Raw genomic sequence first — 25601 nt, 5'->3', positions numbered from 1 at the left:
CCTTCAGATTCCCCAACCTCCCACAGTGCCACCTAATCTCCAATGGTGGTCCACAATGCCTCTTGACCTCCTACAGTACCTCCCAACTACCATAGTACCACTCAACCTCCAAAAGTGGTCCACTGTGCCCATCAACCTCCCACAGTGCCACCCAACCTCTCATAGTGCCACCCATTCTCCAGTAGTGGTCCACTGTGTCCCTCAACCTCCCACAGTACCTCCCAGCTCCCATAGTGCCACCCAACCTCCAATAGTGGTCTACCCTGGCCCTCAACCTCCCATAGTACCCCCCCCCCCAACCCCCTGAGAGCCCTCAGGTCCCATAATTTCCCCAAACTTCCACAGTTCCGTCCAACTCTCATAGTGCCACCCAACCTCCAAAAGCAGTCCACTGTGCACCTCAACCTACCACAGTGCTCCAGACCCCCTGAGAGCCCTCAGCCACCATAATTCCTCCAACCCACAGTGCTTTTCAGCTCCCATAGTGCCACCCACCTCCCATAATGGTCCACTATGTACCTCAACCTTCAACAGTGCCCCTAGGTCCCGAGAGCTCTTAAAGCACCCCCAGCTCTTTTCAATGCCCCCAACCCTCCATAGGGCTCTCAACCTCCAACAGTGTCCCACAGTTCCCACTGGGCCCTGCAGTGAACTCCAGTCTACCACATAGACCCTGGAGAACCCCAGCCTCCTGGGGAGACCCAAAGCCCCCTTCAGAAACCCCACCTCCCCCAGTGGCCCCCAGCTCCCTCTAGAACAACCATACAGGGACACCAAGTCATCTGCAGAGTCCCCAAACCACCTTCAGAATGTCCATCTCCACCCAGTCCCATCTTGAACCTTTCAGCATTTCAATACATATTTTGCATTCCTATAGATTTATTATGTGAATTACAACTTTATTTTTTAATGTTGAGACACTAAGGCCGAGAACCCCTGTCTCATATTATAGAATATGATTAAGACAGAAAGTGTGTCACTGGCAAGATCACCAGGAGAAAATACGGACTTGTAAAATGCAATATATTACATTTCTATTCTTGGGTCTAGGTACTCTTTAACCCCTTCCCGCTGGCTGAATCCATATATGTGGAAGCAGGAGGTGGTCCTTATTTAGTCTTCTCACATATATCCACCCAACAAATTAAATTCTAAATTCTAACAACAACTTACAAAGCCATCCACAACTCGGCGCCCAGCTACATCACTAACCTAGTCTCAAAATACCAACCACTCGTTCCCTTCGTTCCTCTCAAGACCTCCTGCTCTCTCGTTCCTTCGTCACCTCCTCCCATGCTCGCCTCCAGGACTTTTCCTGAGCCTCTGGAACTCCCTACTCCAATCTGTCCGACTACCTCTTACCGATATCAGCTTTAAAGGGGAACATTTTACTGAGCGCATTTTTCTTGAGGTTGCTCTTGTTCTGGCTCTGATCCTGATACCCCCCATATACCCGTCTCCTTTGAGGGACAACTAGCTTACTCTGCAGAAGTTTGGATATGTTTCCAATATTACATTATGATAAAAAATGAAAGTCCCAAAGACAATCCTCCCAAAAAGATCATTTACCTGATTGTGAATGAAGACCGGCGGATTGTCATTCGCGTCCTTCACATTGATTATAACTGTGCAGCTGTCTCTGAGCCCTGGAAGAGAAATATCAGGAGCAATGTAATAATGTCTGCTGATTAGAGGGCCGATTTAAAGAGAAGGTTCCATGCTTTATTTTTTTGGCTGTTGGAGTTTTAAATATTCCATCTAATGATTCTCTGTGAATGAGATGGGAATCTCTGCATAATGACTGCTGGGAGAGGTTCTGCAGGGGAGGAGCACAGTCACTGGCGGTGCGTCCATAAGGGGCCCATGGGCGCCGCCCCCTCTCTCCTGCACCGCTCTTATTACCATAGATAGATTCATGCTTTGCATGGGTACAGTAGCTGCATTTGATGGCACAGTGGCAGCAATTTATGGGTACAGTGGCAGCATTTGATGGCACAGTAGCTGCGTTTGATGGGCACAGTGGCTGCGTTTGATGGCACAGTAGCTGCGTTTGATGGGCACAGTGGCTGCGTTTAATGGGCACAGTAGCTGCGTTTGATGGCACAGTGGATGTGTTTGATGGCACAGTGGCTGTGTTTGATGGCACAGTGGATGCGTTTGATGGCACAGTGGCTGTGTTTGATGGCACAGTGGATGCGTTTGATGGCACAGTGGCTGTGTTTGATGGGCACTAGGGTGACCACGTGTCCCGGATTGCCCGGGACAGTCCCATATTTTGCAGGTCTGTCCCGGGCACCTTCATTCCAGGACAATCCAGTGTCCTGGAATGAAACTGACACAGCCAACCCCGGGCCAATCTGATGCCCCCCAAAAAAGGCTGCCACATCACCGCTTTACTCACTGACAGTACTTGTCCTGGCCAGGAATGCCTGGAGAAGCACAATCCCCCCCCTCCTGCTTGTGATTGGAGAAATCATAAATCCCGCCTTTTGTGTCCAATCACTGTGCTGTGATTCGTTACAGCACAAGCTGATTTTTGGGAAGGGAGGGTGTCCCTGAATGGTAGTTTGGGAATGTGGTCACCCTAATGGGCACAGTGGCTGTGCTTGATGGGCACAGCGGCTGCGCTTGGTGGGCACAGTCGCTGGTAATTTCAGAAGGAGGTCAGTGAAGGCAAATTCTTTTAACTTGTGTTTTGGTGACTCCCAGCCTCTCTACAGCCCCTAGAGGCCATCTACCCCCCCCCAAGCACATCCGGCTGTGGGGTCCCTAGGGGCCACTTACCTCCCAGTTCCTCAGCCCAGTCGGCGGCAGATACTATCAGGGTATATCGGTTGGGCTTCAGACCGTCGCCCAGTAAGGTCAGCTGCCCACTTCTCTTTCCAATATGGAATAGGCCATCCCTGGGCAGCCGAGGCTCCTGGCTCTCGATGTTATATTCAATCTCTGCATTCCGAGTAGAGGGGTCATCTGCATCCTCAGCCTTCAGTTCCAGGAGCAGAGAACCTGAGGAGCATATTAAAAAGGAAGAGCTATGTGAGTGTGCGATCACCAACACTGGAAAAAGCAGAAACAAGACCTCTGATTTAAATCACTAATTGATCAATCAGATTGTGATGAAGCACAAAGACTCTGGTAAGGCTGCTTTCAGAAAAAAAGGGTGTCCCCAAAACAGGGGACCCAGATTAGAAGATTCACTAAAGGTCTGAGGCCTCGTACACACGACAGAGTTTCTCGGCAGAATTCGGCGGGAAACTCGGTCAGAGCCGGATTCTGCCGAGAAACTCTGTCGTCTGTACACTTTTGGCCCGATGGAGCCGCCGAGGAACTCGTCGAGAAAATAGAGAACATGGTCTCTATTTTCTCGTTGTTCTATGGGAGAAGGCGGCCCGCCGAGCTCCTCGTCGGCTTCATCCCTGAACTCGACGAGGAACTCGATGTGTTTGGCACGTCGAGTTCCTCTGTCGTGTGTACGAGGCCTGAGAGTCCTAAATAATTTAATATCGATATTTCTTCACAAAAATACAACATAGATCAACCAACGCGTTTCAAAGATCTCTCTCCTTCTTCAGGACTTAAGGCTGATAGGAGGACACAAGGGTGGCACAATCATCAGGGTTTTCCAATTCATTGATTGGTTGATCAATCGAATGAGTACTTCTATCCATGTACATTTATCAAACAAGATGAATATTCGATGATTTCTTTTTGTGAACAAATATTTATATTAAAAAATTTTGGACTCAGGCCTTTGGTTTGGTGCTCTCATTGGACTTTTGGCACATCAACCAATAAAACTGTCTAATTGTGGCAACCAATAAGAACTTCAAAAATGTCTGTTCTCCAGGAGTCACCCCCCCAGTACTGATCTGAATACACTGGGATGTTTCTGCCTCAAAGTCACAGATATATGAGTAATTATGGAGGAGGGGGAGGGGTGCGGGAAATAAAATTTCAGAAACTTGTAGTCCTTAAAAAATTAACTTGTGTTTATTGGTTTATAGACGTGATTAATACAACTAATGCGGTTCTTGTCAGCTTTGGAGAAAATCATGTGATTGTTATGAATTTACCAATTGGACACCAATTTCTGAAGCCACTGAACTGAATCACTAATGTGACTTGATATTAATGTGTCCACATTAGACCTTGAAGAAGGGGGGGAGGGGGCCTTAAACCCCCAAAAATACTAATAAACACTGGTTAACTTTTGGAATGACTGTTCTAAGTTCCAAGAACTTAAATTTCTGGGGATCTCCCCGCCTCCATAATTTCTCTACATCTGAGGGCCCCCAAGGACCTTCCTTGAATCAAGACGACACAGCTCACCCTTTAAGTCAAAGTCCAGTGCTACCTCACCCAATGTCCCTAATGTCCCAATGTCACCTAATGTAAGGGAGAACACTGTGGACTCTGACATAAGGCATGCCCCTTATGTCAGAGTCCCCAGTGTTCTCCCTTACATTAGAGAATACAGTGAAAGGGAACTCTGCGAGTTCAGATGTAAAAGGGGGACTCTGTGGACTTTGATGTAAAGGGGAATCTTGTTATTAATTTCATATGATTAGAAATGTTATTTAATAGCAAAACATATGTATAGTTTATACTATAATAAAAAAAAAAATTCTGTGGCACTGCTAAAGTGTTTGGGTTTGACTTGAAGAAAAGGTGGCAACCCTATCTGGAACTCTCTACCCTAATCTATCTGGCTATCTCCTAGTCATCTCTTAAGGGAAGCCTGACCTACCTTCAGCTAACAAGAATCTTTTATCTCTCCCATCAGTTCATCCAGGGGCGGACTGACAACTCATGGGGCCCCTGGGCAATAGGAGATTATGGGGCCCCCGGGTCACACACACCCCAGTGTAATTAGAAATACAATCACTCCACCTCTATGTTTCTATTGGATAAACCGGCACAAACTAAGTAAGAGCATACACACAGTGCTGTATTATGGCCTAGGCCGACAAGGCCCAGGCCTAGGGTGGCACTTTGCGGGGGGGGCGGCAAAAAAGCCTGTCCTAATCCCATCCTGTCCCTCTGTCCTCATACCATCCTGTCCCTCTGTCCTCATCCCATCCTGTCCCTCTGTCCTCATCCCACCCTGTCCTCATCCCACCCTGTCCCCCTGTCCTCATCCCACCCTGTCCCCCTGTCCTAATCCCACCCTGCCCCCCTGTCCTCATCCCATCCTGTCCCCCTGTCCTCATTCCACCCTGTCCCCCTGTCCTAATCCCACCCTGTCCCCCTGTCCTCATCCCATCCTGTCCCCCTGTCCTCATCCCACCCTGTCCCCCTGTCCTCATCCCATCCTGTCCCCTTGTCCTCATCCCACCCTGTCCCTCTGTCCTCATCCCACCCTGTCCCTCTGTCCTCATCCCACCCTGTCCCTCTGTCCCCCTCCCACCCTGTCCCCCTGTCCTCATCCTACCCCGTCCCCCTGTCCTCATCCCACCGCGTCCCTCTGTCCTCATCCCACCGCGTCCCTCTGTCCTCATCCCACCGCGTCCCTCTGTCCTCATCCCATGAAAATGACAGGGCAGGTCTTAAAAAGGAAGGGGTGTAGTCTTGACAGGAAGGGGTGCATCATATATAAAGTAGGGGGTGTGCGAGTTTTGTCAGGCCTAGGGCAGCACAAAACCTAAATACACCCCTGCATACACACTCCATGCAGTCAGCAATTGAGCCCAGAACCTCAGCGCTGTAATAAACACATCACTAATTGCTAAGGTGCTGTACATAAAAGGGGACCCTCTGCTCCCCTGTACCCACCTTTCTTTGTGGCCTCTGTAATCTCTACAACGTAGGTGTCTTGGTTAAATGCCGGTGCGTTGTCATTCTCATCGGTCACAGCGACTGTTAAATGTAAAGGTTCACTGTAGAGGACGCCCTCAGCGTTCAGCGCCGACACCGTGATCTGGTACTGGAGAGAAAATCAGACCCAGCGAGAAGCATTAAGACACAATGCAGGTCTTCTACTCTTCACATTATGGGCCAAATGCAGGTTCATTTAAAGTGGACCTGCCATTAGATACGAGCAATGTCAATGTAGCCCTTCAAGTTATTTATTACTAGTCATAGAGATCACAGTACTCCCCCTGACAATGCCTTCATCTGCTTTCCTTTCCAGAAGGGCTGCACCATCTTTTTCAGGCATCATCCAGGATCACCTTCTACTTCCTGGACTGAGATGCCAGCTCAGGGATGACACGATCATGGAAATCCTGGTGCCTGCGATGTTCCTAGCTGTGTTAACAAATGACATCTGTGACAGGTCCTCTTGTTAGGATTTAGTAATGTGTCTCACCTCTGATTGTCTCTCCCAGTCGAGTTCTTCGGTGACATAAATATTTCCGCTCTCATCAATGGTGAACAGATCTCCTACAAAGCTTCCTGACAGTTCATAGCGGACCTCCGTACAGTTCCAGAGCACCTGTGACATCACACAATGCGTTAGAATACGGAACCAATATATATATTTGAAACCTCGGCTTGGTTATGAATTAAGGGCCAGATCCACAAATATCCTGCGTAACTTAAATCTTCCGATTTAAGTTACACCGCCGCAAAATTTCTACCTAAGTGCCCGATCCACAAAGCACTTACCTTGAAATTTGCGGCGGTGTAACTTAAATGTGTCCGGCGCAAGGCGTGCCGAATCTAATGGGGCGAGTCCCATTTAAATTAGGCACGCTCCCGCGCTGGACTTTTGCGCATGCTCCGTCGGGTAACTTACCCGACGTGCATTGCGCTAACAGACGTCGCTCCGACGTCATTTGCTTAGACGTTAACGTAAATGGCGTCCAGCGCCATTCACGGACGTCTTACGCAAACGACGTAGAGTTGAAAATTTCGACGCGGGAACGACGGCCATACTTAATAGGACTTAGTCAAATAGGACTTAGCCCTATTTTTACACGGCGTAACTCGATGTAAACGACGTAGATTTAGCGCGACGGGCCCGTCGGAACGTTCGTGGATCGCCGTAAGTGTTCATTTGCATATTCTAGGCCGGCCGCAATGGCCTCGCCACCTAGCGGCCGGCCTAGAATTGCATCCTTAAGATCCGACAGTGTAATTCAATTACACATGTCGGATCTTCTGCCTATCTATGGTAAACTGATTCTGTGGATCAGTTCCATAGATAGAAACAGGGATACGACGGCGTATCCCTTTTGTGGATAACCCCCTAAGAGTATATGTTTCTGATTATGCATAGAATATGAAATATCTTTTTTGGCTGTTCACTTTTCTTGTTATATAATTTGTTTAATCTGCTTAGTATGAGTATGTGCGATATTGTGGAGATTTAAAGAGACAGTGCACTTTTCTTTGTACGAGTTATAATAAGGAGCAGGGCGGTCACCCAACAGCAGAACTTTTTCTTTTAGATCTCTTTTATTACAGTATTTTATGTCATCCTGTCTCTCAGCTTTGAGCCCCTGAAACGCATTGGCTTTTATGTCTGAATTCTTGTAATGCGCAATAAAGATCTACTGAACTCACATTGGATTTATTGGTATTCTCATTGGGGTAGATTCAGGTAGGGGCGCGCACTACTACGGAGGCGCAGCGTACCTTTTTTACGCTACGCCTCCGTAAGTTACTTGAGCTACGCTTCATTCACAAAGCATTTGCTCTGTAATTTGCGGGGGCGTTTCGTAAAAGTGGCCGGCGTAAGCGCGTGTAATTTAAATGATCCCGTAGGGGAGCGTGGATCATTTAAATTAGGCGCGTTCCCGCGCCAAACGTAGTATGCATGCTCCGTCGGGAAACTTTCCCGACGTGCATTGCGGTAAATGACGTCGCAAGGACGTCATTTGCTTCGACGGGAACGTAAATGGCGTCCAGCGCCATTCACGATCCACTTACGCAACCGACGCAAATTTCGAAAAACGCGACGCGGGAACGACGTCCATACTTAGCATTGGCTGCGCCTCCTAATAGCAGGAGCAGCCTTACGACGGAAGCGCCGTACGCAAACGACGTAAAACTCGAACGCCGGGCGCGCGTATGTTTGTGAATCGCCGTGAGTATGCAATTTGCATACTCTACGCTGACCACTACGGGAACGCCACCTAGCGTCCAGCGGCAGAATGCAGCCTAAGAGCCTTATGCCAGTCATATCTTAGGCTACAGTCGGCGTATCGAGCTTTCTGAATACAGAAAGTCGATACGCCGGCGCTACTTAGCAATTACGCTGCGTATCTACGGACTAAGACTGGGATACCATTAAAGTTTGTGTGCATGTAAAGGCAGGCGTCCCAATACTTTTGACAATATAGTGTATATCTGAGCACCACAAACTGAAAACGCTATATACTTCATGCTTAACTCTGTTGAGAATCCATCTTGTGTAAGGGCAGATGATTCATGTAGCATTTACTTCCTGAAATCCATATGCCCTTAGCTCAGGCAGGCAGACATGTGCTTAGCTGAGAAACACAAAAAAAAATCTGAAATGCATGAAAAATGAACCCGCATTGTGTTTTTGGTGCATTTTTTGAGTCGCATGTCCACGTTTGCTGGGTAGTAGGTACTTAGAAAACGCACTGGAAAGGCAACAAGAACGCATATGCGTTTTTTCCATGTTTTTGCAACAGAGAAGTTTAAAAGAAACCAAAAGGGGAAGTTCTGCTTTATGTCCTCCTCCCCCCTCCTCTAGCACATTATACATTTTTTGAGGGGGTACTTAGTTTTGATCATGAAGATCATAACTTCACCCCCACCTCCGGGTGTGTCACCCCATTCTATGTCCCCCTAACTTCACCACCACCTCCGGGTGTGTCACCCCATTCTATGTCCCCCTAACTTCACCACCACCTCCGGGTGTGTCACCCCATTCTATGTCTCCCCTAACTTTGCCCCCATCTCCGGGTGTGTCACCCCAGTGTCACCCCATTCTATGTCTCCCCTAACTTCACCACCACCTCCGGTGTGTTACCCCATTCTATGTCCCCCTAACTTCACCCCCACCTCCGGGTGTGTCACCCCAGTGTCACCCCATTCTATGTCTCCCCTAACTTTGCCCCCATCTCCGGTGTGTCACCCCATTCTGTCACCCCCACCTTCGGGTGTGTCAACCCATTCTATGTCCCCTAACTTCAACCCCCACCTCCCGGTGTGTCACCCCATTCTATGTCCCCCTAACTCAGTGTTTCTCAATTCCAGTCCTCAGGCCCCCCCAACAGGTCAGGTTTTCAGGATTTCCCTCAGATAAAAAGGCTGTGGTGATTACTAAGGCAGTGAAACTGATCAAATCACCTGTGCAAAATAATGGAAATCCTGAAAACCTGACCTGTTGGGGGGGCCTGAGGACTGGAATTGAGAAACACTGCCCTAACTTCACCCCCACCTCCGGTGTGTCACCCCATTCTATGCCCCCCCTAACTTCGCCCTCACCTCCAGTGTGTCACCCCAATCTATGTCCCCCCTAACTTCACCACCATATCCGGTGTGTTACCCCATTCTATGTCCCCCTAACTTCACCCCCACCTCCGGTGTGTCACCCCATTCTATGTCCCCCCTAACTTCGCCCTCACCTCCAGTGTGTCACCCCATTCTATGTCCCCCCTAACTTCACCCCCACCTCCGGGTGTGTCCCCCCTAACTTCACCCCCACCTCTGTGTGTGTCACCCCATTCTATGTCCCCCTAAGTTCAACCCCACCTCTGGGTGTGTCACCCCATTCTATGTCCCCCCTAACTTCACCACCATATCCGGTGTGTTACCCCATTCTATGTCCCCCTAACTTCACCCCCACCTCCGGTGTGTCACCCCATTCTATGTCCCCCCTAACTTCGCCCCCACCTCCAGTGTGTCACCCCATTCTATGCCCCCCTAACTTTACCGCCACCTCCGGGTGTGTCCCCCCTAACTTCACCCCCACCTCTGTGTGTGTCACCCCATTCTATATCCCCCTAACTTCCCCCCCACCTCCGGTGTGTCACCCCATTCTATGTCCCCCCTAACTTCGCCCTCACCTCCAGTGTGTCACCCCATTCTATGTCCCCCTAACTTTACCGCCACCTCCGGGTGTGTCCCCCCTAACTTCACCCCCACCTCCGTGTGTGTCACCCCATTCTATGTCCCCCTAAGTTCAACCCCACCTCTGGGTGGGTCACCCCATTCTATATCCCCCTAACTTCACCCCCACCTCCGGGTGTGTACCCCTAACTTCACCCATAGCTCCCAACTGACCCTGATTTCGAGGGACTATCCCTGATTTGTCCCTCTGTCCCTCATTCCTTCTCATTTGTCCCTCATTTGGTCTGATCTATATAGTTGTGTATAAAATGCACTTTTTATCTTTCAAAAAGTGTTTCCCAGTGCTAAACCTTTCATCCAGATCATAAATTGCTGCATTTGTAAATTTTAAAAGACAATATAAAGGAATAGTAGTGGTAATAAAAGTCCATTGTGGATTTAATTAACCTTTTAGTTAATTCTCCTTTAAAGGGGTGTGGCAGAGGGGCGTGTCCTATGCCTACATACATTTGCTAGTAGGTGTCCCTCATTCCCATCTCAAAATGTTGGGAGGTATTGAAGATTGAACCTAAACATGCCTCCATTTTGGGAGCCAATAGAAAGAGTTTGTATAAAGAAGATCCCCGATGATATCGGACCAATCAACCTTCACTAAGAAGGAAACCAGGAAATGATTATTTATGGTTTATAAAGAAATGTTGTGAGAGACATGTGGCTCGGAATAAGTTGGCACTTCCATCGAATCGCAGCTGTTTCTATCGTTGCCGTAGCGACAGCCCCTACAAAAGACGGCTTGTTTTGTCTAGGCGGCGGCGCTGAGCGGCGGCCTATCTGATGATGGGCGGCACACGTAAGGGGAGAACGTCCTAAGAAGGAGACCGCGGGGACTCAGCGCTTATACAAGAGATTTGGTTCCTCGTGAAGTTATCTATCAAGGTTGCATCTCTCCAGTGTTTACAGCCGGGATCATGGCTTCCCGGACGGGGCCCCTGCGCTCCTTCATCTATACGACCTTGTTAAATATATATGTGACAGTTTACAATAACATATTCGGTAAATTCGGGAGATTTTCCACCACGGTGGCCGAGGGGTTCCCCCGCACATTCCAGAAATCATAAACTTCTCACTTTACATCAATGACGACACAGCCAGAGAAGCCAAACAAGGGAGGATCCTACATACCAGGGGGGGCCCTAAGAATCATGGGGCCCCACAGCAAAATGTGAATGGGCCCCAGGTTATATCTCTCTGTAGCAAGTGTCAACTGTGGCTGTACGTGGCATTGATCTAAAAGTGTTACTAAAAATATCTGGTCTCCCACACTACACAGAACATGGCCAGCCCCCCACTTACCCCTTCCAGGTCATGGATCCCCCCCTCCCACCGCGTCTCCTTCCCGAGTCTCAGCGGTCGCTTCTCCTCCCCGGCCAATCAGGACTCAGATTCAAACAAGGAAGACACTGCTCCAGGTGAGCAGTCACTACCGTCCGGATGCCCCAGTGCAGTTAAAGGTCAACTGAAGTCTCTGGCCCGGATTCACATACATTGGCGTATATTTATATCGAATATACGCTACGCAGATGCGGCGCAGAGAGGCAAGCACAATATTCACAAAGCACTTGCTCCCACTCGCTCTCAAATCTACTCTGGGTTTCCTTGGCGTATTCCGGCATAGGTGGAAGTGGGCGTGAGCCATGCTAATGAGGCGTGACCCTATGCAAATGATGGGCCAAGCGCCATAGAAGTACTCAAAACTAACGGCGCATGCGCCGTCCCGTGGCCACATCCCAGTGCGCATGCTCAGAATCACGTAGAAACAACTGCCTAAGATACGTCAAATCACTGCCTACGACGTGAACGTAACCTACGCCCAGCCCTATTCACGTACTACGTAAACGACATAAAATACGACAGCTGTGTTCCCTGGTCCATACCTTAGCATGAGTTGGGCCTCATATATGGGGCATAACTTTACGTCGGACATACGACTTACGCAAACCGCGTATATTATGCGCCGGGCGCAAGTACGTTCGTGAATCGGCGTATCTCCCTCATTTGCATATGTGCATTGAAAATCCATGGGAGCGGCAAATGCGCCCAGCGTAAAAATGCGCCTACGATACGCCGGCGTAGACAAGTTACGTCGGTCGGATGAAGCCTATTTTCAGGCGTATCTCAGATTGTGGGCACGGCGCACAGATACGACGGCGCATAGTTACACTTACGCGGCGTATCTCGAGATACGTCGGCGTAAGTGCTTTGTGAATCCGGGCCTCTGTATTCTCCAATGGGTCTTATAAATCTCAACGTTAGATAACTTTAATGAACTTTCTGACTTTTGAAACTTCAACCTTTCCTGGAGGGCAGTGGCAGCAAATAATTCCTGGAGGATCCTCTGACTTACTTTAGATATGAGGAAGGGATAATCTCTTCTCAGATTCTCAGGGATGGAAACAGGGCTAGGAGAGCTCCAGGTGTTTTCTGCCACAACGATTTCCAGATGACCGGAAGCCGAAAACGCCAAAGGACGACCGCCCAGATCCTTTGCCTCAACCATAAGCCGAAAATGGCTGACATCACTCCGAGAAAGGTAGGTGACACCTCAAGGAAAAAAAGAAAGGAAAATACAAATGTGATAAAAATCAATAAGACGTCTCTCTACATGACCATCAATAAGACATCTCTCTACATGACCATCAATAAGACATCTCTCTACATGACCATCAATAAGACATCTCTCTATATGACCATCAATAAGACATCTCTTTATATAACTAACCATCAATAAGACATCTTTCTAAATAACCATCAGTATAACATCTCTCGGTAAGACATACATGACCATCAAAAAAAATTACTTTACATGACCATCAAAAAGACATCTATCTATGATTACCTTCACCTGATTCTCTAACCATTGGTCCCCCTGGACATTTCTTTCTCTCTCCCCTCTGTGAGGGCACCGAGGGGAGAGAGAGAGAAATGTCCAGGGGGACCAATGGTTAGAGAATCAGGTGAAGGTAACCATAGATAGATGATCCCCTCTACTAGGTTTATTCTTGTTAATGATCTGATATACCAACTGTAATAGAAGATGATTTGAATGGTTGGGATTTTTGACCTTCGCAGCAGATAAAGCCAAGAGAAGGAACTTGGACCTGGTTTAGCCTAATGTATTCCCCCAGTTATTCTACAACACATTAACTTTATATGTCTTTATAGGTTCATTCTATTCTATTCTTTTCTCTTCATAGATGACATACTTATATTATATTATTTCAATCAACTTAATTTCTCAATTACTTGTCATCAAATAGCTGCCATGAAGCTATGATTATGACATTTCATGTTACATAATCTTATCCTACAATGGACTAGGTTATCTATTTTCATTTAAATTTATAAGAGTTACTTTCCTGAATGATTACGCCTTTTTCTACTATACTATTGTACATGTTCTGTTAATGGAATATCTATTTCTATTATATTATTGTACATGCTCTGACCATCCATAAAACATCTCTCTACATGACCATCAATAAGACATCTCTCTACATGACCACTAAGACATCTCTCTACATGACCACCAATAAGACATCTCTCTACATGACCATCAATAAGACATCTCTCTACATGGCCATCAATAAGACATCTCTCTACATGGCCATCAATAAGACATCTCTCTACATGACCATCAATAAGACATCTCTCTACATGACCAACAATAAGACATCTCTCTACATGACCATCAATAAGACATTTCTCTACATGACCACCCATAAGACATCTCTCTACATGACCATCAATAAGACATCTCTCTACATGACCATCAATAAGACATCTCTCTACATGACCACCAATAAGACATCTCTCTACATGACCAAGACATCTCTCTACATGACCAACGATAAGACATCTCTCTACATGACCACCAATAAGACATCTCTCCACATGACCATCAATAAGACATCTCTCTACATGACCACCAATAAGACATCTCTTTACATGACCATCAATAAGACATCTCTCTACATGACCACCAATAAGACATCTCTCTACATGACCACCAATAAGACATCTCTTTACATGGCCATCAATAAGACATCTCTCTACATGACCAACAATAAGACATCTCTCTACATGACCATCAATAAGACATCTCTTTATATAACTAACCATCAATAAGACATCTCTCTACATGACCACCAATAAGACATCTCTCCACATGACCACCAATAAGACATCTCTCTACATGATCACCAATAAGACATCTCTCTACATGACCACCGATAAGACATCTCTCTACATGACCACCAATAAGACATCTCTCTACATGACCATCAATAAGACATCTTTCTACATGACCAAGACATCTCTCTACATGACCATCAATAAGACATCTCTCCACATGACCATCAATAAGACATCTCTCTACATGACCATCAATAAGACATCTCTCTACATGACCAACAATAAGACATCTCTCTACATGACCACCGATAAGACATCTCTCTACATGACCACCAATAAGACATCTCTCCACATGACCATCAATAAGACATCTCTTTACATGACCATCAATAAGACATCTCTTTACATGACCATCAATAAGACATCTCTCTACATGACCATCAATAAGACATCTCTCTACATGACCACCAATAAGACATCTCTCTACATGACCACCAATAAGACATCTCTCTACATGACCACCAATAAGACATCTCTTTACATGGCCATCAATAAGGCATCTCTCTACATCTATAGTTTTTTTCTTTGTCAAAGTTTAACCACTTAAGGACCAGCGCGCACACATATACATAGACAGAATGGCATAGACAGGCAAATAAGTGTACAGGTACGTCCCCTTTAATTTTCCGCCATGTGGTTGCGCGCGCCGCCGGTGGCACGCTCGCGACCTTGTCACGAGCTCCATGACCGTGCTCGCGTGACACGCAGACTCGATGTCCACCGGTGTCCCGTGATCGGGTCACGAAGCTGAAGAACTGGGGGGAGATGTCAGTGAAAACACAACATCTCCCCGTTCTTGCTAGTGACATGTCACTGATCGTCTGTTCCCTGTCATCAGGAACAGCGATCAGTGACGTGTCACTTGTAGCCACGCCCCCTAACAGTTTGAATCCCTCCCTAGGACACACTTAACCCCTTCAGAGCCCCCTACAGGTTAACCCCTTCACTGCCAGTGTAATTTTTATAGTAATCAGTGCATTTGTATATCACTGATCGCTGTAAAAATAACAATGGTCCCAAAATGGTGTCAGAATTGTCCGATGTGTCTGCCATAATGTCTCAGTCACACTAAAAATCGCTGATCACCGCCATTACTAGTAAAAAAAATATATTAATAAAAATGCCATAAAACTATCCCCTATTTTATAGATGCTATAACTTGTGCGCAAACCAATCAATAAACACTTATTGCAATTTTTTTTTACCAAAAGTATGTAGAAGAATACGTATCGGACTAAACTGAGGACAAAAAATGTTTTTTTATATATTTTTGGGGGATATTTATTATAGCAAAAAGTAAAAAATATGGGGCCAGATTCAGAGAGAATCGCCGATCTTTAGGCGGGCGTAGCGTATCTCAGATACACTATGCCGCCGTAACTTAGAGCGGCAGGTCCCTTATTCAGAAAGAACTTGCGCTCTAAGTTATGGCGGCGTAGTGTAAATGGGCCGGCGTAAACCCGCCTAATTCAAACTAGGCTGGTAGTGGGCGTGTTGTATGTAAATGATTTGTGACCCCACGTAAATGACGCGCTTTACGAACGGCGCATGCGCGCGCATGCTCAGTATCACGTTGAATTTTCTCCCTAAGATACATCGGCTCAATGTTTAGGCGACGTGAACGTAACCTACGCCCATCCCCATTCACAGACGACTTACACAAACAACGTAAAATACGACGCTGTTCCGATGTTTCCGACGTCCATACCTAACATGACTTACCTCTGCTTTATGAGGGGTAAAGTTACGCCGGACCGACGCCTTACGTAAACGGCGTATATAGATGCGCCGGACGGAACTACGTTTGTGAATCGGTGTATCTAGGTCATTTGAATATTCGACGCAGAAATCAACGGAAGCGCCACCTAGCGGCCAGCGTAAATATGCACCCCAAGATACGACGGCGTAGGAGACTTACGCCGCTCGTATCTTGGCAACCGTGACGCGTATCTGATTCTTTGAATCAGGCGCCAAGATACGACGGGACACACTCAGACTTACGATGGCGTACCTGGAGATACGCCGTCGTAAGTTGTTTCTGAATCTGGCCCATTGCATTTTTTTCAGAATTGTCGCTCTATTTTTGTTTATAGCGCAAAAAATAAAAACCTCAGAGGTGATCAAATACCACCAAAAGAAAGCTCTACTTGTGGGAAAAAAAGGACGTAAATTTTGTTTGGGAACCAGGTCACACGACCGCGCAATTGTCAATTAAAGCGACGCAGTGCCGAATCGCAAAAAGTGACCTGGTCTTTGGCCAGTCAAATGGTCCGGGGCTTAAGCGGTTAAACAAACTGAAGTTAGAAGATTTTCTATTACCAGATATAATATATCTTTCCTCAATTTGCTCTAATAACTCTGCTTACTGAACCTTTGTCAAATCTGCGAAAGGCGTACTTTGTAACATTGTATCTTTATTCAAAACTTTTAGTTATAAAATAATTGACTCATAAAATGTTATCATTGGAGTTTTGTTTCATAGAGTGAATCAGAGACCATTCATCCCCCATACAAATCCTCTCTATCTCAGTCCCGTGTTTTAAGGCCCATTCAGTGATCCGCTGCAAGCGGCGGCCTCAGTGACTCACGCAATTTGAGTGACCCGCCGCATTGAGTAAAGTGCGGCTCGGAAACATTAGCTGGAGTTTACTTCTGTGAGAACTGACCGTCCTTGGCATTTTCTATCCATACAAAAAAAATGAGTGCATTGTATGGATGAATTCATCACCGTCACGTGTCGGGCGAGCCGCGGATGGTAATTAAGGCATAAAACGCCGCTGCTTGTACTTTTCCTCTCTGTCACTATGACAGCGAGGCGAATTGAAGGGGCCTTGAAACATTAGCAACACAATTTTCATCATCTGTTTTAGGTGAAAGAAGTTTTATTATTCATCGGGTTAAAGCAAACCTGTCACGGCGGGAATGCACAACCCTTCTGAAAATGCTAATTCCCTGGCTGTCATACTGATCCTAGTGTACCGCAGACCTGTAGGAGCCAGGGCCCTCTTAATAGCATCATGGGCCCCTGGACAAATTAATGCACTGGGGCTTCTGCCAGCCTGCCCCAAATTTACGCAACTATTTAAGAATTAAAGTATCAAAAGTTGATAGAATTAAACATATATATATAATTAGTACTTTCAATAAAATAGATTTTGAACAATAAGAAAACATGCCGTAAATCAAAGACTAATTAAGCACAAAGGGCCAGATTCAGGTACAATTGCGCCCGTGTAACGTAAGCCGTTTACGTTACACCGCCGCAAGTTTTCAGTTTTAGTGCCCGATCCACAAAGCACTTACCTGGAAACTTGCGGCGGTGTATCGTAAACACGTCCGGCGCAAGGCGGTCCAAATCGAATGGGGCGGGTACCATTTAAATTAGGCGCGCTCCCGCGCCGGACCTACTGCGCATGCTTCGTTTCGAAATTCCCGCCGTGCTTTGCGCGAACTGACGCCATTTTTTCGATCGGCGACGTGCGTAGCGTACTTCCGTATTCCCGGACGTCTTACGCAAAAGACGTGAAATTTTAAATTTCGACGCGGGAACGACGGCCATACTTTAGACAGCAATACGTTTGCTATCTAAAGTTAAGGCACCCAAAACGACAACTAACTTTGCGACGGGAAACTAGACTAGCGGCGACGTAGCAAACGCGAAAAACCATCGTGGATCGCCGCAACTGCTAATTTGCATACCCGACGCTGGTTTACGACGCGAACTCCCCCCAGCGGCGGCCGCGGTACTGCATCCTAAGATCCGACAGTGTAAAACAATTACACCTGTCGGATCTTAGGGATATCTATGCGTAACTGATTCTATGAATCAATCGCATAGATACTCTGAGAGATACGACGGAGTATCTGAGATACTGCGTCGTATCTCCGCTGTGAATCTGGCCCAAAGAGCATGGGGGGAGGCAGAAGGGCATCAGGAGGGCAAAGTACAAGTTCTGGGATTCCGCTCAGGACAAGGCCAATGGCCATCATCCTGAGAAAACGTAGTAAAATGCATGACTATCCTATCAGATATGGGACAGTTGGCAAATATGATGTAATGCAAGACTATCCTGGGGCCCTCATGCTCCTGGGGCCCCTGGGCAGTGTACAAGTGTGCCCAGGCATTGAGACAGCCCTGGTAGGAGCCACTGGTGAATGCAATCCTACCCCCCCTCCTTAGAGCTCACACAGCCAGGCACGCAGCAATCTTCCACTGGCACAGAAAACAGTCGGGGGTTCTTTTTAGTTTTTTTTATTGGTAACGATCAACTAGGATAGGAAAAATGAGTATGGGATACCCCGGAAAATGTAGAATTGGATAACTTGAGGAAGCCTCAATTTCTAGCTGCACTGTACAAGGCTGAATGTTCCACATATGCTGCTGGTGACCTGTACTTCCAAACGCTATACACAGTCCTTCAGCACCGGGGTCTTCTACTCACATAGCCACAGGATCATTGGTTGCCTCCTGCTGATAGCCACCAGCGATGGAGATGTAGACTCACACCACCATAGGACAGTTGGTTTCCCACCGCCAATTTCCTTCTGGCTCTTCCCAGTGAGCTTCTTCCAGACCCAGCTTGTTCCCTGGACACAGATCTACAAATATGCCACCCCAGCCAAGCCCAGCTGGGACATTTTTGGCTTCCCCTAAGACCCTGCACCAGGGGGCAGAGTATCCCCCTGCAGGACTGGACCCAGGAACACTGCAGCTCAGGCGTCAGACAATGCATGAGCTCTCTCACCACCTTCTGGGCACACCTCCCCAGGGATTGGCTGGAGTCTTTTAAATATTCAGGCTGCCTGTTCTGCAGTGGAATCTCCAGCCTTCATATTTAGGGGGGGGGGGGCATAGGGGGACAGGGACAAAAGTAGGGGGGCCTGTACAGGGCTGATTATAGAAACATAACGTTGTGAGTCCTCGCACCCCAGGCTCATGGTTGTTGTACCACTCCAGAGTCATCTACTGTATATACGGGGATTTACCTTGCTCTGTTAGGGACACAGCTCCTGTCCTTGGCTCTATCTGGAACCAGCTCTCATCTGATTGGATGATTGTGTAGCGTAAGTCGGCATTCTCTGTGGTTGGGTCATCTCCGTCTGTGGCCACGACATGCAGGAATGAGACCCCTACAATGATATAAAACACAAGGTATGTAAGGAGAAGATAGTGTCCACTCATTAAAAGACAGATGAAGGTTGTACAGAGAACACATCAATGGTGACCATATAACGTCATCACAGAGCAACAACACCGGGGTCACCTGATATTAACATAACCAGTTTTACCACCCAACAGCCCAGGGAATGCCCCATTTAGTACAGCATTGGCAGCGTTCCCTCATCATTGACCACTCCATAGGCGTAGCATTAGAGGTTGCAGGGGTCGCAATTGTGACCTCGCCAATGCTCCAGAGGGGCCTGTGCAACCTCCCTCTCACATTAGGCTTCAAGTCACTGTGTCACCCATAGAGTAGAGTGTGCCTGTGTGTGGATGGGGAGGGTTCCCTGAGAGGTCGGTATGGCTTCGGAATGCGATGGGACAGGCCATGCCCCTCCCCTCCACACACGTGTCAGACGGGATGGGGCCTCAAAGTGTCAAAATGTGTACAATTTCTCCAAAACTGAGATTTCCATGCAGTAGTTTGTGTCTCTGCCCCTCCCACAATGGTGAGATTTCTCTGCAGTAGTTTGTGTCTCTGCCCCTCCCACAATGGTGAGATTTCCTGCAGTAATTAATGTCTCTGCCCCTCCCACAATGGTGAGATTTCTCTGCAGTAGTTTGTGTCTCTGCCCCTCCCACAATGGTGGAATTCCCTGCAGTAGTTTGTGTCTCTGCCCCTCCCACAATAGTGGAATTCCCTGCAGTAGTTTGTGTCTTTGCCCCTCCCACAATGGTGAGATTTCCTGCAGTAGTTTGTGTCTTTGCCCCTCCCACAATGGGGATATCCCCCCCAGTAGTTGTGTCTCTGCCCCTCCCACAATGGTGAGATTTCCCTGCAGTAGTTTGTGTCTCTGCCCCTCCCACAATGGGAAGATTTCCCTGCAGTAGTTTGTGTCTCTGCCCCTCCCACAATGGTGAGATTTCCTGCAGTAGTTAGTGTCTCTGCCCCTCCCACAATGGTGAGATTTCCCTGCAGTAGTTTGTGTCTCTGCCCCTCCCACAATGGTAAGATTTCCCTGCTGTAGTTTGTGTCTCTGCCCCTCCCACAATGGTGAGATTTCCTGCAGTAGTTTGTGTCTCTGCCCCTCCCACAATGGTGAGATTTCCTGCAGTACTTAGGGTCTCTGCCCCTCCCACAATGGTGAGATTTCCTGCAGTAGTTTGTGTCTCTGCCCCTCCCACAATGGTGAGATTTCCTGCAGTACTTAGGGTCTCTGCCCCTCCCACAATGGTGAGATTATCCTGCAGTAGTTTGTGTCTCTGCCCCTCCCACAATGGTGAGATTTCCTGCAGTAGTTTGTGTCTCTGCCCCTCCCACAATGGTGAGATTTCCCTGCAGTAGTTTGTGTCTCTGCCCCCCCCACAATGGTGAGATTCCCCCCCAGTAGTTTGTGTCTCTGCCCCCCCCACAATGGTGAGATTCCCCCCCAGTAGTTTGTGTCTCTGCCCCTCCCACAATGGTGAGATTTCCCTGCAGTAGTTTGTGTCTCTGCCCCCCCCACAATGGTGAGATTCCCCCCCAGTAGTTTGTGTCTCTGCCCCCCCCACAATGGTGAGATTCCCCCCCAGTAGTTTGTGTCTCTGCCCCTCCCACAATGGTGAGATTTCCCCCCAGTAGTTTGTGTCTCTGCCCCTCCCACAATGGTGAGATTTCCCCCCAGTAGTTTGTGTCTCTGCCCCTCCCACAATGGTGAGATTTCCCCCCAGTAGTTTGTGTCTCTGCCCCTCCCACAATGGTGAGATTTCCTGCAGTAGTTTGTGTCTCTGCCCCTCCCACAATGGTGAGATTTCCTGCAGGAGTTTGTGTCTCTGCCCCTCCCACAATGGTGAGATTTCCCCCCAGTAGTTTGTGTCTCTGCCCCTCCCACAATGGTGAGATTTCCCCCCAGTAGTTTGTGTCTCTGCCCCTCCCACAATGGTGAGATTTCCCCCCAGTAGTTTGTGTCTCTGCCCCTCCCACAATGGTGAGATTTCCCCCCAGTAGTTTGTGTCTCTGCCCCTCCCACAATGGTGAGATTTCCCGGCAGTAGTTTGTGTCTCTGCCCCTCCCACAATGGTGAGATTTCCTGCAGGAGTTTGTGTCTCTGCCCCTCCCACAATGGTGAGATTTCCCCCCAGTAGTTTGTGTCTCTGCCCCTCCCACAATGGTGAGATTTCCCCCCAGTAGTTTGTGTCTCTGCCCCTCCCACAATGGTGATAATAACAGTGTCACTCTGAGAATTGTTTTTTTACCCTTTGATTGCCAGAAGTGAAAGAAACTAGAAAGGAAACAATGAGACATAATCTCATATTTGGGGGGGCTGTGGGGGGTCTTTTCTTAGCTCTCCTGGCAGGTTTGGGAACAGCTCTGGATGGAGTTGGGGGATTTGCTGTAGCTATCGGCTGCTGATAAGACAAGCCGGCCGGGAGATTAGCGGGCTATAATGGGCCGGTATCTCTGTGCTGACATTTTAGCGGGTGGCGGTGGTGTGTGGGAAGCTTCGCACTGACATCCATCACAGCCCCACATGAGGACTTGGAACAATCAGTCACATGTGTTACTGTACTTCCATCTCCAGAATGTCATCTATAAAAGGGAAATGTAATCCCACCTTGGCCCCTCGGCCTCATGCACTGGGAACAATATGAGGGTTGACCTGCCCCGGAGAGCACTGAAAATATGAAGGACATTTCCATGGCGTTTCTCCACATTGACCTCCTGAATTCTGCCACGGGCTGGGGTCCATATCCATAGAGAGAGGCAGTCCAGGAAATACAGGGGGGTACCTGAGGCTGGGCGGAGACGCAGGCTCCACAGAGATGCTCCAGCCACAACAGAGTCACATGACGATAAATTATGTTTCTGGGGTAACTACATGCTCTGGGGTCTCAGGGTTCCACAAGATGCTGTGGAGTCACAGGGTGCTGTGAGGTCAACAGGTAATGCAGGAGCATAGGAGTCACTGAGGACACTGGACTGAAGACCCAGGGTCACTGAAGGCACAGGGGTGTTGGGGTCACTGGAGACACTGGGGTCACAGAGTCCAAGGAGACAATGTAGTGCAGGGGTCACTGCAGACACCAGAGACACAGAGTCTAAGGAGACAAAGGAGTGCAGGAGACACAGGAGTGCTGGACAAACCAGAGACACAAGAGTGAACGAGACACTGGAGACACAGCAGTGCAGGAGTCACTGGAGACACAGCAGTGCAGGAGTCCCCGGAGACACAGCAGTGCAGGAGTCACTGGAGACATAGCAGTGCAGGAGTCACTGGAGACACAGCAGTGCAGGAGTCACTGGAGACACAGCAGTGCAGGAGTCACCAGAGACACAGCAGTGCAGGAGTCACTGGAGACACAGCAGTGCAGGAGTCACCAGAGACACAGCATTGCAGGAGTAACCAGAGACACAGGAGTCAATAGAGACACAGAAGTGCAGGTGTCACTGGAGACGCAGGAGTCAGCAGAAACACAGGAGTGCAGGAGTCATTGGAGACACAGGAGTAAACGAGTCACCACCAGGCAGAGACACATGAGTGCAGGAGTTACCAGAGAGACAGCAGAGCAGGAGTCACAGCAGTGCAGGAGTCACTGGAGACTCGGGAGTGCAGGAGCTGGCGGTAAAACAGCAGTACAGGAGTCACCAGAGACACAGCAGTGCAGAAGTCACTGGAGACACAGGAGTGCAGGAGTTGGTGGTAACACAGGAGTGCAGAAGTCACTGGAGACACATGAGAGCAGGAGTCACTGAAGACACAGGAGTGCAGGAGTTGGCAGAGACACAGGAGTACATGAGTCACTGGAGACACAGCAGTACAGGAGTTACTGGAGACACAGCAGACAAGAGTCACCGGAAACGCAGGAGTCATTGGAGACATAGGAGTGCACAACTCACTGGAGACACAGGAGTGCTGGAGTCACTGGAGACACAAGATTCAATAGAGACACAGGAGAGCAGTTGTCGGCAGAGACACAGGAGTGCAGGAGTTGGCAGAGACACAGCAGTGCAGGAGTCACCAAAGACACAGCAGTGCAGGAGTCACTGAAGACGCATTAGTGCAAGAGTCACGGAGACACAGCAGTGCAGGAGTCACTGGAGACACATGAGTGCAGGAGACAGCAGAGACACAGAAGTACAGGAGTCATTGGAGACCAAGGAGTGCAAGAGTCACTGGAGACATAGGAGTGCAAGGGTTACTAGAGACACAGGAGTGCAGGAGTCACTGGAGACCCAAGAGTGCAGGAGTCACTGGAGACATAGGAGCGCAGGAGTCACCAAAGACACAGCAGTGCAGGAGTCACTGGAGACACAGGAGGGCAGGAGTCACTGGAGACACAGGAGGGCAGGAGTCACTGGAGACATAGGAGTGCAAGGGTTACTAGAGACACAGGAGTGCAGGAGTCACTGGAGACCCAAGAGTGCAGGAGTCACTGGAGACATAGGAGCGCAGGAGTCACTGGAGACACAACAGTACAGGAGTCACTGGAGACACAGCAGCACAGGAGTCACCAAAGACACAGCAGTGCAGGAGTCACTGGAGACACAGGAGGGCAGGAGTCACTGGAGACACAGGAGTCACTGGAGACACAGCAGTACAGGAGTCACTGGAGACACAGCAGCACAGGAGTCACCAAAGACACAGCAGTGCAGGAGTCACCAAAGACACAGGAGGGCAGGAGTCACTGGAGACACAGGAGGGCAGGAGTCACTGGAGACACAGGAGTCACTGGAGACACAGCAGTACAGGAGTCACTGGAGACACAGCAGCACAGGAGTCACCAAAGACACAGCAGTGCAGGAGTCACCAAAGACACAGGAGGGCAGGAGGGCAGGAGTCTTCTGCATTCCTGTTTTACCGCCAGCTCCTGCACTCCTGTGTCTCCAGTGACTCCTGCACTGCTGTGACTCTTGCTCTGCTGTCTCTCTGGTAACTCCTGCACTCATGTGTCTCTGGTGACTCCTTTACTCCTGTATCTCCAATGACTCCTGCACTCCTGTGTTTCTGCTGACTCCTGCGTGAGTGCAGGAGTCATTGGAGACCAAGGACTGCAAGAGTCACTGGAGACATAGAAGTGCAAGGGTTACTAGAGACATAGGAGTGCAAGAGTCACTGGAGATGTAAAGTGTTTTTTTGTATTTTATTGTTATTTGATGTTTTCACACAAAGAAAAAAGACAAAAAAGTAAAATAAACAATTTTAGAGAACAAAGAAAACAATAGGCGAGAATGTGTTTTGGTGGATTATTTGTTGAGTTTTTTTTCTTTTAACAATTAAATATCAATAAATATAAATTATATTTAAATATAAATATTACTTTACCATCTAATACACAAAAAAAGTATAAAATAAATAAATAATAATAAAAAAGCACGATTACATTCTCACTTACTTTTTTTTAATTGTTTCTTTTATATTTTTCTTTCTGTAAAAACATCAAATTCCAACAAAATGCACAGAGAATATAAAAATATATAAAAAAAAAAGGTAAAGGGTAGAGAATATATCTGTGATGTTTCGTTGTTTTCATTTGACATTCTCAGAGTCCATCTAGAGTAAAACCTTGGTTTGAGAGTAACTTGGTTTGAGAGCGTTTTGCAAGACAAGCAAAATGTTTTGATAAATTTTGCCTTGATATACAAGCGATGTCTTGATATAAGAGTAGCGTCATGTCACAACTGAGTATAAAAAAGAAGAGGAGCCGCTAAGTGTAGCAATATGGTTACATTTAATGAAGATAAAACATTTAGCAACTTATTGCTACACTTAGAGGCGCCTCTCTTCTCTTTTATACTCTGTAAAAAAATGCTTTGATATACAAGTGCTTTGGATTACAAGCATGTTTCTGGAACGGACTTATAGAACAGATGGAGCACTTCTTTGGTATTTTAGTCAGACCAAAAAGGAGTAAAGAAGGGTACGTCTTACAAAATCATCCCTCTGACCCCAACGCGTTTCGCTCAAATGGTGACAATTCACAACAGTTTGGGCTAAGGTGAACATTCACTCATCCTCGCGGCCGACATGGAAGGTGGTCGGTTAGTTTTAGTGAAGTAAAATAAATTTGTGGAGACCTGCTTGTGTTCCTCTGCAGACGATGCCATGTAACGTGCTTTGGTCCAGGACCGGTGTGTTGTCGTTGTCATCCATCACGTCTATATTTACCGGAACGGTTTCCTTACCGCCGATCACCTGTGTGCCAAAAAACAGGAAAGTACGGT

At 47.7% G+C, this 25601-nt stretch overlaps 1 protein-coding gene across 1 annotated transcript in view; it reads right to left on the bottom strand.

Moving 5' to 3' along the window:
• Nucleotides 1–25601, bottom strand: part of CDH16 (cadherin 16) — a 90228-nt gene that overhangs the window by 54821 nt on the left and 9806 nt on the right. The window contains 7 exon segments of the mRNA XM_040327783.1: nt 1570–1646; nt 2785–3006; nt 5773–5923; nt 6308–6433; nt 12392–12588; nt 19225–19368; nt 25455–25572. Coding sequence (XP_040183717.1) covers nt 1570–1646; nt 2785–3006; nt 5773–5923; nt 6308–6433; nt 12392–12588; nt 19225–19368; nt 25455–25572 — 1035 coding nt within the window.

The sequence above is a fragment of the Rana temporaria genome, chromosome 11, assembly GCF_905171775.1.
Source record: "Rana temporaria chromosome 11, aRanTem1.1, whole genome shotgun sequence".
Taxonomy (NCBI): Eukaryota; Metazoa; Chordata; class Amphibia; order Anura; family Ranidae; genus Rana; species Rana temporaria.
This window is presented reverse-complemented; position numbering and strand designations above follow the sequence as displayed.